Source organism: Squalius cephalus (assembly GCF_949319135.1).
Source record: "Squalius cephalus genome assembly, chromosome: 16".
In the NCBI taxonomy this organism is placed as follows: domain Eukaryota; kingdom Metazoa; phylum Chordata; class Actinopteri; order Cypriniformes; family Leuciscidae; genus Squalius; species Squalius cephalus.
Window position 1 is genome coordinate 6413813 of NC_137137.1, and position 14628 is coordinate 6428440.

Here is a 14628-nt window from a genome sequence, read left to right on the forward strand (position 1 = left end):
ACTCTGACCATAGCATGAACTGTGTGGGAAGCACACTTGCACCTTAGCACACTCAAGTGTCACAAACTTCCAGCCCTTATTATGAGTTTAACAAACACTAAACGTTATGATTTAATAAATTAGTCGTATAGCTGACATAGTAGATGGCCTGCTTTTCCGAAGGGGCGTGTTCTTACTATCTCGACTGAAAGCTCCGCTCCGTTGTGCCTGTGTGTATCTGGCGAGCTACTAACTATCTACCCAGGCAGCGAGCGACGGTTGTAGTAGTCGAAGCTGAAAATAGCCAGCTAGCTTTGCTGCTCCCGTCTAATCCAACTCAAGAGTCGATCAGAAGTTAAAATGCTGGAAATTAATCCAAATTCATGAGTGCGCAGAAGACATCTGCAGGAGGAAATTATGGAAGACTGAGAGACGGGGGACATTTTATCGGTGAATTTTTACCGGCTTTTCGGCCAAGCCCCCAGCTTAAACAGCCTTCGCAAAAAGCTTCTGCTTCTCTGCGGAAGTTGTGGTCGGAAAATACGGTAATTTGTCTTTTTTTATGGTGTATTTTGTGTGTGTTTCCAATTCAACTGGAAAAGTCAATGTCAACAGTCGGTGAGCCGGCTGGTTGGTTACCGCACGCGGGGTTACTGTGCTGATTACCCGGGCTAGAACGGCTAACTAGCCCGCCAGCTTTAGCCACTTCGGCGTTTCGGTCGTCTCGGAGTTAATCATAAAACATATTCGTATATACGCTGTCTCAGAGGAACAGTTTTATGATTTGAAGTGGTAACGATGTTGTCATTGTTTATTTTTGTGTAAGGGGTTCTCGTGAAACTTAGCTGAATCTGAAGTTCTGTTTGGACTGTAAATATGGCTGACGTTTCGTTCTAGAATCGAGAACGCTCAACCTAACTCTTAGCTTGTGTTATACTTTTTCTCGCCGCTGATTGGCTAGATGGGGAGGGTGGACGGCTGTGATTGGTTGTCTAAGTATGTTGGGTTGATAAACTTCGCAGCCTCTGGTGGTCGTCACACTTCAGTGACAAATTCCCCAAAACTCCACTGTAAGTTTTGTAATATCCCTCTTAAAGTGTTTGAGGCAGCTGTTATACGGGTGTATAACGGCGACGTGACCCTGTATTGCAATTTTAAAGCGGTTTTAGCGTTTACAGAAAGAGTGCGAACTGCTAGAGGCCTTGAGATCAAAAGTCCCGCCCATTGGACAGCAAAAATAAAAACACACTAAATTGGCGACCAGCCTGAACTTAATCCTTGCCATGAGTTTGTGTAATCGAATGTCGTATGCTGAATTTAACTAGCAATAGATACATTTGCATACCTATATATTGATTTCATTTTGAAATGGATGGATTTATAAGATTGAATAGCACATGATAGTTGACAGAACTTTGTATAAAAGTATACAAAGTTCTGTACATGTTGTTTAAAAATGACTGTTTTGAAATATTTTTTTGCGCTGCTGAATACTTGGTCACAATGAGTTTTTCGTTTAATTATGTAGTATTGTTATTTGCTGTATGTAACAAAATTATTACATAATTTAATGCAAAAAATGCATATTAGCATAATACAATTAGAAATGTTCTCTCACAATATATAATAAAACAAATGTGTACAAAACCTGTTTGTACAGAATGTTTATGTTTTTAAATTAATGCAATTAATGAAATAAGATGTAAAAATAAAAAGATTTTATGATAAAACCACAAAAAAGGGTCTGCTCATCTATCAAAATTATATTTAACAATTACAGTTTTGTTTGAAGTGATGTAGAAAATGAGAAATCATTAGCATGTTATGCGGGTTGTGACCACTTCCAGGAAATGAGAGCATGCAGTATTTACAGACTCACAACAACTCATTCGCCCAAGGGTGAATTTTTTTTACTGTTAACTCTTTGGCATGGCAAGACATGGAGTGAAAATTGCACATTGGTATTGTCATGCTTTGTAAATAAGAAATCTTATGTTTGTTGTTTTTCTTTTTTTATACAGGTCAAGGTACAAGGGGCTGTGTGGTGTGAGTGCCCATGAGAAAACCACGACGGAGGGGAGGCCTGTCCGGGGGCCAAAGCGATGCCGCGGACACGGGTACATCAGGCATGGGGGCATCACAGCCACGCTCACCCTCTCCCAACCGGCTGAAAGTTTCACCCACCAGAGAAACCCTAACGTACGCCCAGGCACAAAAAATTGTGGAAGTGGACCTGGATGGAAGACTGCATCGGATCAGCATCTTTGACCCCTTGATTGTGATCACTGAAGATGAGATGACTGCTCAGGACATTGCGGAGTGTAACAGCAACAAAGAAAACAGTGAGCAGACATCAGTGACCGCCATTGTCAGCTCGCCGCGCCGTTCGGCGGCCCACAGGGGTAAAAAGAAGGATGTGAAGCAGTTATCGTCGTCTTCATCACAAAACCACTGCTCCAACTCTCACGGACAATCTCAGACGCAGTCAAATGTGAACAGCCACCATAGTGCTTTACCCAAGCCTACTTTCAGAGAACAGGAGTCTTATGAACCGGTGGAGGCGCCTCCTCGCCCTTCGGCATATTACCGCTACATTGAGAAGTCCGGCGAAGAGCCGGACACGGATGCGGAGTATGACATGGACGAGGAGGACGTGGCCTGGCTGGAGCTGGTGAATGATAGACGGGCATCAGAAGCCCAGCCACAAGTATCACCCGACACTTTCGAACTCTTGATAGATCGTCTGGAAAAAGAGTCGTTCTTGGAGTCACGAAGCCAAGCGCCCTCGCAGAGCGTCATTGACGAAGACGCCTTCTGTTGCGTCTGTCTCGACGACGAGTGTCTCAACAGTAACGTCATCCTGTTCTGTGACATCTGCAACCTGGCTGTGCACCAGGAGTGTTACGGAGTTCCCTACATCCCAGAGGGCCAATGGCTCTGCCGCTGTTGCTTGCAGTCGCCCTCTCGGCCCGTGGACTGCGTGCTTTGCCCGAACCGGGGCGGAGCTTTTAAACAGACCAGTGATGGACGATGGGCACACGTGGTCTGCGCTATTTGGATCCCAGAGGTGTGTTTTGCCAACACGGTCTTCCTTGAGCCCATTGAGGGCGTGGACAACATTCCACCGGCTAGGTGGAAGCTAACGTGCTACCTGTGCAAGCAGAAAGGTTGTGGAGCATCCATCCAGTGCCACAAGGCCAACTGCTACACGGCCTTCCATGTGACCTGTGCGCAGAGGGCGGGACTCTTTATGAAAATTGAGCCAATCCGAGAGACTACTGTGAATGGGACTACGTTTTCGGTGAAAAAGACTGCGTTTTGTGAGGCGCACTCACCGGCCGCGAAGGACGGGTCGGATGATGAAGAAACTGGGGGGAGGGTTTTGGGGTGTAGGGCTAATAGGGGTCGCAGTGCCTATACGCAGACGCCACAGCTGAAGAAGCAGCGACGAAGCAATAAACTGGATTCTAAGCAGAAGAAAGGAAAGAAGGAAGACGTGTCCAAAAAAGTCGTAACACCACTGGTCACTGTCCCAGAAATACCGACTCACAGGTGTGTGTGTGTTTGTGTATATATAATTTTATTTAGCAGACATACAATACATACATAAATATATTTTTTATTTAGCTGACATTAAAAAAATATTTTAAGTATGCATAAAAAACATTTTTAAAAATAAGCTTTACATATTTAACACTTGTTGGTGTTTTTTACAGATTGAACAAAATTTCTAAAGATGTCATCATACAGAGGAAGAATCAGTTCATGCAAAGACTTCACAATTATTGGTTACTTAAGCGTCAGTCCCGCAACGGAGTGCCTCTCATTCGTCGTTTACATTCGCATCTGCAGGGCCAGAGGACTGCAGAACAGGTCAGTGTTTAAGCACATTTAAATGTTGTGCATTTTTATTCTTGATTTTTAAAATGCAATAGTTTCTTTCTTTCTTGATTTTAAAGCTCCATTATTACTTATATTAACTCTATTATTAATACCTCTTATTGATTGTGCAGTCCTAGTTGTATCCATAAGCCACATCTCTTAAACACAACTTTAATATTTTGTGTTTTTGCTTATCTTTGGATCTTATAAACTGCGTATAGGCGGAGCCAGATGAAAAGCTGAATGCTGTGAGAGAAGAGCTGAAATACTGGCAGAAGCTTCGTCATGATTTGGAGAGAGCACGACTTCTGATTGAGCTCATCCGCAAGAGAGAGAAACTAAAGAGAGAGCAGGTAACATACTGACATTTTCTGTATGATTATTAGATCGTATTCTTGCATTACAAAGTCTGTTTATCTTGAATAAATCATGACAACCAGATATGTAAACTGTTAATTTGAACTCACTTAATTTGAACCTGAGTCATGTTTTTATGGCCCGTGTGTAGTTATTTCTGCACTCATATTTACATTTTCCAGGACTGAAAATGCATTGCTGAAATAGCAGCGCTGAGTCTATTTTTGCCCCATGAGGCAAGCCGAATTGATTGAAAACACACCATTCAACTCTCAGTGAATGATCATTTGCAAAATAGGCTTTTATGAAGCAACATAAAATGCTGAAATCAATTACTGAATGAAAAAAGCTTCAAAGTGTTTAGCTTTGTGCATGTGGCACAAACACTTTCTTTTCAGTAAATCTTACAGAATCCAGACGATTAAAGCAGTTAAAGGGTTACGGGTTAGTTCACCCAAAAATGAAAATTATCCCAAAATGTACTCACCCTCAAGCCATCCTTTAATATCGACAATTTGTTTAATGTAAATTACTAGAATTCATGAGGTTCAATCTTGTACTAGTTCTCGATTGGTTTTGGGAAATGATTCTCAGTTGCTCACTCCCAACCATTTCAGAATATATAGCTGTTATCAAAGAGAATACTCAATGTGGCAACACAGAATGTTTTGTGAAACCATCACCATTACGCTGCAGTATAAAAACGTCCCTAAGACTCAGGCTGTTGATTTAGCTTTGACTTGGCTGATTTTTCAGCCCAGCAAAACCACATGTGACATCTTGTACAATAGATGAAAGTGATTAAGACATTTTTAAAGTGAATACATTTCAGCCACATGCTTTGCATTAATTGTTGCTTGGAAAAGGAAATAATCTACAAGCATTATTACAACTGAACACACATTGACAACTCCATGATTTGCTACGATAATATTATTATAATTTAGTTGAAGGGGGATGTACAATTTGGAAAGAACATTTTATTGGACAGACATGAAGTAATCTGACCGGTTACTGATTGTCTCTCTGACATGTTTCTATGTCAACTTGACCATATAAAAATTAGCCAGGTGTCTCACTATAAGCATGTGTTGCTTGCTTCTGTAGGTGAAGATTCACCAGGCTGTGACTGAGCATCAGTTAACTCCGGTCCTGGTACTGCTGCGGTCCACTTTAGACCAGCTTCAGGAGAAAGATAATGCAAACATATTTGCACAGCCTGTCAACTTGAAAGAGGTCTGTCTATATTTATATACATTTATACCCACTACCATTGATGTTTGGGGGGTTTAATGAGTGCTCACAGTTTACAGTATAAACTGTAATATTGTAAAATATTATTACAATTTTAAAAAGTTTTTTCTGTTTTAGTATATTTTAAAATTTGATTTATCCCTGTGATGCAAAGCTGAATTTTCAGCATTATTACTCCAGTCTTCAGTGTCACATGATCCTTCAGAAATCATTCTAATACGCTGATTTGCTGCTCAATAAACATTTCTTAGTATTAACAATGTTGAAAACCATTGTGCTGCTGAATTTTATATTTGGAATCCAAGATTCTTTGAAGAATAGAAAGTATAAAAGAATAGCATTTATTTGAAATGGAAATTTTTTGTTTCATAAATGTTATGAATTAAATTGATGTAATATAACAGCTTCAAACTGATGGATCCATTCAAATTTTTAAAATAACAATCTACTCTTATATTAAAATCTTGACATCTTAATTTTCTTCTTTCATGCCTGCCTATTTATGTTAACGGAAGCTTCAATCCTTAAACAGAAACTGTGCTCTTGGCTTCTCAGGTCCCAGATTACCTGGAGTTTATCACGCACCCCATGGACTTCTCCACAATAAAATCCAAATTGGAAGCTCACAAATATCGCTCTGTCACTGACCTGGAGGCTGATTTCAACCTCATGATCTCCAACTGCCTGCTTTACAATGCTAAAGAGACTGTGTTTTACCAAGCTGCAATACGTCTGAGGGACCTAGGGGGCGCTATCCTGAGGCACGCTCAGAGACAAGCCCAGAGCACAGGCTTCGACCTGGACTCGGGCATGCACCTGGCAGAATCGCCACACAAAAATGACTACTACCGTTGCACTTTGGAAGATGGTGAGTAGTTCACAAGAAATCATATAAATAAAGTTACTTGATGGCAGTGGTAAAGTGCATACATTTGGGTGTGATTTCTTGAAGCAACACCTTCGTTGCTGCATAGCAACGACATGGCACTTTTTCTTCTAGTTTTGTCCAAAAACATTTTCTGTAAATAATTTTTTCATAGTGACATTATTTAGCTTCTACCTTTAAAGCAAATAGCATGAAGATTACCTTTTGTTGCTAATGGTTTTGTTTTGTTTGTGTTTGTGTGTGTAGTTGACACGCTGCTAGACCCTGATAATCGATTGCACATGACGACGGAAAATCAGTTGAGGGAGCTGCTAGATAAATTAGACGTGGTAACGTCCATGCGCTCGAGCGGCGCACGCACACGCCGTATCCGCCTGCTGCGGAGAGAAATCAACAACGTCCGCTATAGGCGGAACTCGCACATGCTCAATGGAGACCTCAAAGAGGAAGACGAGGAGGAGGAGGATGAAGACAAAGAGATGGATGGTGAACATAACCTGTCTTCGTCGTCGTCAGATAAAGGTGAAACTTGACAAGGTTTGGGAATTGAGAAATGGGTATTCAGAATTCGTTTTTATTCTGGTTATGATTCCAGAATTCTGGTTCTGTTTTTTTTCTCCGTAACATTCAGTTTATAAAGTTCATGAAACACAAAGTTCACCCTATTTTCTGAATGCACGTTATTGATCTTATTGTAAATAATTCATCCATGCACATTTCATTTAAACAAAATTGACCTTGTAATTTTTAATAGAAATGTCATAACTGGATATGCCGGTGAATTGACAGACTACTCTTTGGTGAAGTTTGTTCAATCATTTGGTCTGCTTATACCCCGCCCCTTTCTTTCAATCGAAAGAAAATAATAATTAATTTATTCCACCCAGGCTGGATCATTAGATTATTACTACAAAATATGTTAAGCAAAATAAAAAATATTACTATTGTACGAGTATTTAGGAAAAATGTTTTACAGTCCAGCTGTAAAATTGCAATACTTATGTCTCAATTTCTTCATTTTCAAACATTTAACCATTGATCTTTTTCTCCCCCCGCAATGCCAGTCTAATTCCAGATTTTCTTGATGTCTGGCTGTCCCTCTTTTTATCTAGATGACTGTAAATCAACCCCGCCACCCATGCTGGAGCCCACAGGCCTGGCTTTGTCCCCTCCACCAGGAGACACCCCCCGAGAACCACCGACTCTCCGACCCATGACATCTGACCCCAGGACCTTCCCATGCCAACCCAAGCGCTTGAAACTCAACAGCGAGACCCAAGAAGCCGATTCAGATGCTGTACCTGTGAACAGCTGCACCAAATCCGAGGTCTGCCCGCCTGAGCACAAACTGATAAATGGCCTGTCCTCCACCGAGTCACTGGCCCGGCCCGCTACGGGCGGGGTCGGGCGGCGAACGTCCGTCCTCTTCAAAAAAGCAAAGAATGGAGCAAAGCTCCAGCGTGAGAGAGACAATCAGATGCAGAATGGAAACAGGGAGGAGGTCGCCAGCACTGACCTAGACCCTGCACGCACACTAAATTGCACCACCACCATCAAGACTGAAACTTCAGCCCAGCCAAAACCTCCAACACCTCCGCCCATATCAACCCTCGCCAAACAGAAAGCAAGAAGTCGCAGCTGTAGTCCAGAGCGTGAAAGAACGCCACCTCGACTCACTCTAGAGCCTGGTAAAGAAAACAACTGCTTTTCATGCTGCATTACAACTGATCTTATGACGTTTACTTGCATGGCTGGACGATTTGGGGGGAAATGTTATTGGTATTTTTCTTATAAAAAATTGCTTCTGTGATTTAAAATGGAATTGCAATTTCTTTAAGTTCTTTGTGTGTTCCGTGTACAATATTAATATTGTATGACTAGACGCTTGATGGTGTTTTAAGCCCCCAATGGCTCCTTAGAGGCAGCTAACCCTACCCTCAACCTTAAACCTACCCATCCCCTCGCTGCCTGGAAGGTACAATGACTAGTACATTGTATGAATACATAAAACTCAGTCTCAATTACTTTTTCAAATGTTTAACCATCAAGCTTTCAAATGTGCAGCTTTATTTACTTGTGCCAGTTACAGTGGGGGATAGAAGTTATTTTACATGGTTATCTTAGTGTAGGTTTTTAATCTTATTGTCTTTGTTTTTTTTCCTTGAAGTCCACTTAGTCAAGGTTTCTTGCACCTTTATGACTGTTATATGTAAATGACCTTCCACTATATGTAAATATGCTCATGCTTGCAACACCATAACCATGACAAACTAATTTTGTATCTCAGTTTCCATAAATGGGTGAAGGCCTGGAGGGAGATGTGTGGGATTATTTTTTATTATTATTATTTTAGAAAGCATGGAAAATCCTGTTTTTCATGACAACTGAAATTGTGGCATGGGTAATTAATTTTTATTAATGTAACCTTTCCTAAAACCCTTTTCTCCATATTTCTTTTTAGCTCTCACAAATGGATTCAGAAAGCACAAAGATGGCGGCTCTGACTCAGAATGCAGCTCCTCTCCGACTATCAGAGAACTGTAAGAGGAAAAAAAGGACTAAAATCATATAGCTCAGTTAACTCCATTTGTGCAGTTATCTCACATTTTTTCTGTTGGTTTTAGTGTCTCACCCCCTAAAAAGAGCAGAGGGAAACCTGCTTTGTCCAAAGTACCATTCTTAGAAACTGTTAATGGAGACTCTGACTACACTGGGACTGGTAAGAAATGAATCCCAAGGAAATGTCAATATATTTGTTTTTGAGTGGATATTACATTTCATTTTCTTTGTAGATGTGCTGTCGAACGGGGACGCGCCTGAACCTGAACCTCTGGATTTGGTGTGGGCCAAAAGCAGAGGATATCCATCCTATCCTGCTCTGGTGAGAGAGGGCGCTCTACACTCACATTACATTCATACTGCATGTTGGTCCATTATTTAGAGTCATGCATATCTGTCAATATCTTTTAAAGGGGACCTATTATGAAAAATCAATTTTCATATTGTTTTTGAACATAATTATGTGTAACCTAATAACCTTTCATTATGACAAAGAACTGCAATGTAACGTAAGCGTGACCGCAATAGAGATGATTGCCAAAAGCTAACAAAACTTCTGTTTGGTTTTGACTGAGTGCCCTATTTGGCAATTGTGTCTGCCCCCTTTTTCAGCGGCGCTGGTTGCTAAAGTATTTTTTCCAATCATTTTTCCCATAGGGATTTTTTTTAAAAGTCTTTGTTAAAGTGTTATAAGCCATGAACCAAGACAATCAGCTACAAGTTGAATCACAACACTACAAACTTTGATTTGGCTTTAGTGAGGGAAAGAACTACAATCCCATGTAGCATTGTAAACAGCATAATCAAATTTAAAATGGAGAAACATAAAACTACTCTTACAAATGTAGATCATATATAAAAACTTAAATATTTGTGTATATATATATATATATATATATATATATATATATATATGCATATTTTGCAATAAACTTAAAAAAAAAAGTATTTTGAGAAATTTATTTGCAGTGCTTCGTGGGAGTGGACGGAGCTTACAAGATCTTTTAGCCTGTGTTGCTTTTTCGACTCTCTGATTAGTGTAATTTAGTTTTTCACCAGGAATGCTGCTGTTAAACACGATTATTTTAAAAAAATAAGCTGAAATAATGCGGGCTGACGTCTTCAACAGAAGCAAATACCATCGATTAACAACCTCCTAGGTCACAGTAGGTCTGTCTTTAAAGATTTATAAGTTATTGCTCAAAATCAATTTCCCTATGGACAAAATGAATGGAGTTTTTACTTCCTGAGTTGCACTCTATTCTGGATAGGGGGATGGGGAGCAGCAGCTCTTTTGCATTTAAAGATACATGCATGAAAACAACATGTTTTTGCTTCCACTCAAAAAATGGGCATTTACAACATGGCATAATAAATGATCTGTGGGGTATTTTGAGCAGAAACTTCAGACACACTCTGGGGACACCAGAAACTTATATTACATATTGTAAAAAGGGGCATAATAGGTCCACTTTAAAAAATGAGAGCATGTTATTAAAGTCAATTTTTAATTTGGGAGAATCCTGACATCAAAAATTACCCTGTTTATGTCATTAATACAAATTCCCAGTTTCATTATAAATTATTTATAAAAAGGATTTTTATTAATGATTTATCAATGATTCTTGAATTTTTCTGTTTGACCTAAAACTGAGAATTTTATATTTCAATAATTTAAAGGAACACGCCGACTTTTTGGGACTTTAGCTTATTCACCGTATCCCCCAGAGTTAGATAATCAATCAAATCAATCAATCAAAACTTTTATTATAGACTCAAGGTCCAAATCTTACCCACAACAATACATAAATACATATCCATAAACACACATGCATACACGCATACCTACACACACACAAAAAAAAAATTTAAAAAGAAAAACATTGTTCTACCAGGAGACAATTATACCAGTGTTTCCACTGAGTGCCAATGAGCGCCTGAGAAGCCCAATGGTGAGGAGCAGAGAGTTCGCTCAGAGTTGGAGTAAATCACTCCGCAGAAGTAGCAGTGCTTCGCCTTCTGAGAATATAGTTCCCAGTATGTATACGGTTAGAAGATGGCTGTGTCTCATGTGACCTTGTTATTTGTACACGCTGTGACTATACAAATCACAACATGTAAATAGGAAAATGTTGGTGTTATTTTGTCACTTATTGGGACCAGTATGCTAGATGGAGCCGTTTACCTCCAGTATTTGTGCTAAGCTAGGCTAGCGGTGGGTGCGTCAGACAGAGTTACGGCACGCACAGAGATGAGAAGGGTATGTATGGACTTATCTAACTCTGGGGGATACGGTGAATAAGCTTAAGTCCCAAAAAGTTGGCTTGTTCCTTTGTTCCGTGAACACATTTACATGTTCGCGGTTCTCTGTTCAGTGATCACATGACAATGCTGGTAAACAAATAAAAAAACAAATGTTCTATTTTGATTGCTATTATTTATTATATTTTGATGTTTTTATTTTATTCAAGTTATTTTGATTTTACATTATTATTGAACTAATTAGCTTTTTTAACAACTCACAAACCTCTTGCAGTTCTGTAGATGAACAAATAAAATAAAAAAAATCTAAAGTGTTCTATTTTGATTGCTTTAATTATTTATTATACATTTATTGTTTTTATTTTATTAGTTTTTTTACATGATAACATTACTAATCCCTATTTTCAACTTTTTGATCTGTTGTTTGAAAAAGTGCCTTTTTTTTAGCAAAATGTGAAGTGTTTAACGCAGTGTTATAGCAAACCACTGACATTTAAAAGTTAAATGAGTGGTTGAAATTGCTCTTATTTCGTAGATCATAGATCCAGACATGCCTCAGGAGGGTCTGCTGCATAACGGCGTGCCCATCCCTGTGCCTCCGCTCGACGTACTGCGCCTGGGGGACCAGAGACAGGAGGACGCCGGCGAGAAACTCTTCCTGGTTCTCTTCTTCGACAACAAACGCACCTGGTGAGCACAGCACTGGAGATTTACTTGGTTTTCCTTTAGCTTTATCCACCAGACTTTGCTTTTCCAAATATCCATTGTAAGTATCCACTGGATTTGAGGATTTTAGAAAGAACTGTCAGGGAGTTATCTCTTCTTATGTCTGTGTCTGCAGGCAGTGGCTGCCACGAGATAAGGTGATCCCTCTCGGCGTTGACGACACGGCTGACAAACTGCGCATGATGGAGGGAAAGAAGACCAGTATCCGGAAGTCTGTGCAGGTGGCCTACGACCGAGCTATGATGCACCTGAGCCGAGTTCGAGGAGATCATGGTTTTGTCGGCTCCAACTTCATGTAGAACAGAAACGCCAACCACGTCTGTCCTCACGTACCACTCACATGGGCGTTCTAAGGCAGGTTCAGAGCCATTTGGCTAGTGCAACAGGTACTAGACTCCTGATCAGTCAGTTTAGTTTAGTTTATCCATGTGTTCCGAACACAACCCTCTGCAGTGGTTTAGTAGTGGAGTCATTTCAGATTCTGTCCAGTTGTTTTTATTTCTCCAGGTTTAGGATGTTTCCTAAGACAGGGGTCACGAAAGGGCGACGGTTTCTATTGATGATTGGTGTTTTTATGAGGTGTCACTTTATGGTGATGACGAGTCTAAACCACCCAGACCCATAGTTTTAGCATTTGGGTACATTCAGAGCAATTCATTTCTGAATAATTTAATATTTTAAATGATTCAATCAATGAACTTAAAGAATATAAACATTTGAATGAATCACTGCCATTTTCTTAAGATTGCTTTTTACTTTTTAAAGTTTTACAAACCACTTCTTGTATATTGTAAAGACACTTGTGTATATAAGTATGTTTTTTATCATATAGTATCTAATTTAATGTTTTGTTTTTTTTTCTTCTCTTGTTTATTGTGAAATAAATTGCCTGGAGGAATGAAGAAATGAAGGTTGTGTATATACGTGTAAAAAGATTTTCAGATGAACCGACTTTCTACATAGTGTATCCTGCTTGTCTTTGATATCGGATAGTGTGAGTGTGTTCATATATATGTACATTACCGGCATACAATCATGTATGTATGTGTATATGTACCAACTCACAGTTGTCTATGGTTAAATATATATTCTCATTTTTTGATACAAAAAAGTAATTTATTTATGGAACGTAAAGAGATAAAGGAATTAAATTATATTGGTTCAAGATGGAAATCAGATCTCTTATTTAAGATAATAAACTATTGCATAGGCTTTTAAGATCTTACTTCACATGTGCTTTAAGATTCTGGTTTAGTTCTTTTTAAGATTTCAAAGTGAAATGCTCGAAGGTTAATGATTATATATTGTACACTTGCTGTTAGACAGTAAATGTCCCTTTTCACCATCAAGCACAGAAACTTGTATTTATTGTAGAAAGTTGTGTAGCTTTTGTTCACTGTTTATAAGATGGAACCTCTAAGAAATTTTAAGCTTGTATAAACTGCAGATTTTACCTACCCACCAAATAACCTGTCTCAAACAGTATTTTCTCTTGTGGGAAAATAAATGTTCTATTGGAAGTCTACTATGCCTGTTGCCATTGTAATTTGATTTTAACCTGAAGACCACTTTAAGACCATAAGGATTGTAATTAGGTCAACAAAATAAATGTTTTGCTTTACATATTTGAGTATATAACAAGCAGCTTTATATAGTATATCTGTATCAACATACTTAATGTAAATTCTCTGATATATTCCTTGTTACATATGTACATACGAAAATACTATATGCCTATAAGTGCTAGCTATATATATTTTTATTTTTTTAATTTTCATTTTTAATACCACATAAAATATCCCTACTACCGGACATACCGGTATATCACGTGTCATATAGAAGAGCGCCCCACGATTGTTTAACTGATTATAAAAAAAGCCAATCAGAAAGTGCTCTCTGTCTGTCAATAATATTGTGCGCACAGATTTGTTGGCATCGGGTTGGCTACATGCTATTTTCAACTCTTGTGTGTCCTTATGGACAAGTATGTATTTTTATTGGAATATTACTATTTCACCCCCATTTCCTTTAGTAAAGCTACCGGTAATTTACACTAGGTAGTAGGCCTAGGTACACAAAATAGTTATACCCATTAAAACTGCAATTTTAAAAAGAAAATGTCTAAAATTATACAGTCTTTGTTAATAGGCTTTCATTCTGTTGGCAAGGCTTCAATTTTATTTATTTGTAAAAATTTTACCAGACCGTGCTATTTTCTCAGGTGTGGCCTATAAAGCAAATACTTGTTTTTCCTGTTTTCTGCTTCAGCATATTATTGGATAAATTATGCAGCTGTATGTGTGTGTGTGTGTGTGTGTGTGTGTGTGTTGGTATGGATGTCAGAGTTTGGTTTGTATGTGTGTAAAAAAAAAAAAAAATGTAATATTGCTTGTAATATTTGAGAGAGAAAAACTACTGCGCCCAAACAACATCTTACTGAAAGCAATTTTTTTGAGATATCAACCTCAGATTTGGAACACAACTCTAGATTTATGGCTTTGACTTTGTAGCAGTTTTTGAGTTCAACATGTTTTTATTAAATATGTTTTATATAAAATAATGTTAATAAGTCATTTTCATAAACTTAAACCTCTAACTTTTTTGCTTCACTTATTTAACTTGTTTTTTACTTCAGAAAAATATTTTTAAAAAATTAGACCAAACTTAAATCTGTGCTCCAAAGCTTCAAATTTCTATAACAGTTTTTTTTTTTTTTTGACATG

The 14628-nt window shown here is 38.6% G+C and overlaps 1 protein-coding gene across 1 annotated transcript; it reads left to right on the forward strand.

Annotated features, from left to right (window-relative positions):
* Positions 1 to 211: 211 nt before the first annotated feature.
* Positions 212 to 13263, forward strand: brpf3b (bromodomain and PHD finger containing, 3b). The gene is made up of 13 exons (XM_079897933.1): positions 212 to 524; positions 2001 to 3531; positions 3696 to 3852; positions 4083 to 4214; positions 5326 to 5454; positions 6028 to 6340; positions 6605 to 6880; positions 7471 to 8046; positions 8820 to 8898; positions 8983 to 9077; positions 9151 to 9239; positions 11715 to 11869; positions 12021 to 13263. Exons 2-13 carry the CDS (start codon positions 2036 to 2038, stop codon positions 12202 to 12204), a joined length of 3681 nt encoding a protein of 1226 aa, XP_079754059.1. The 5' UTR covers positions 212 to 524; positions 2001 to 2035; the 3' UTR covers positions 12205 to 13263.
* The last annotated feature ends 1365 nt before the right edge of the window (positions 13264 to 14628 follow it).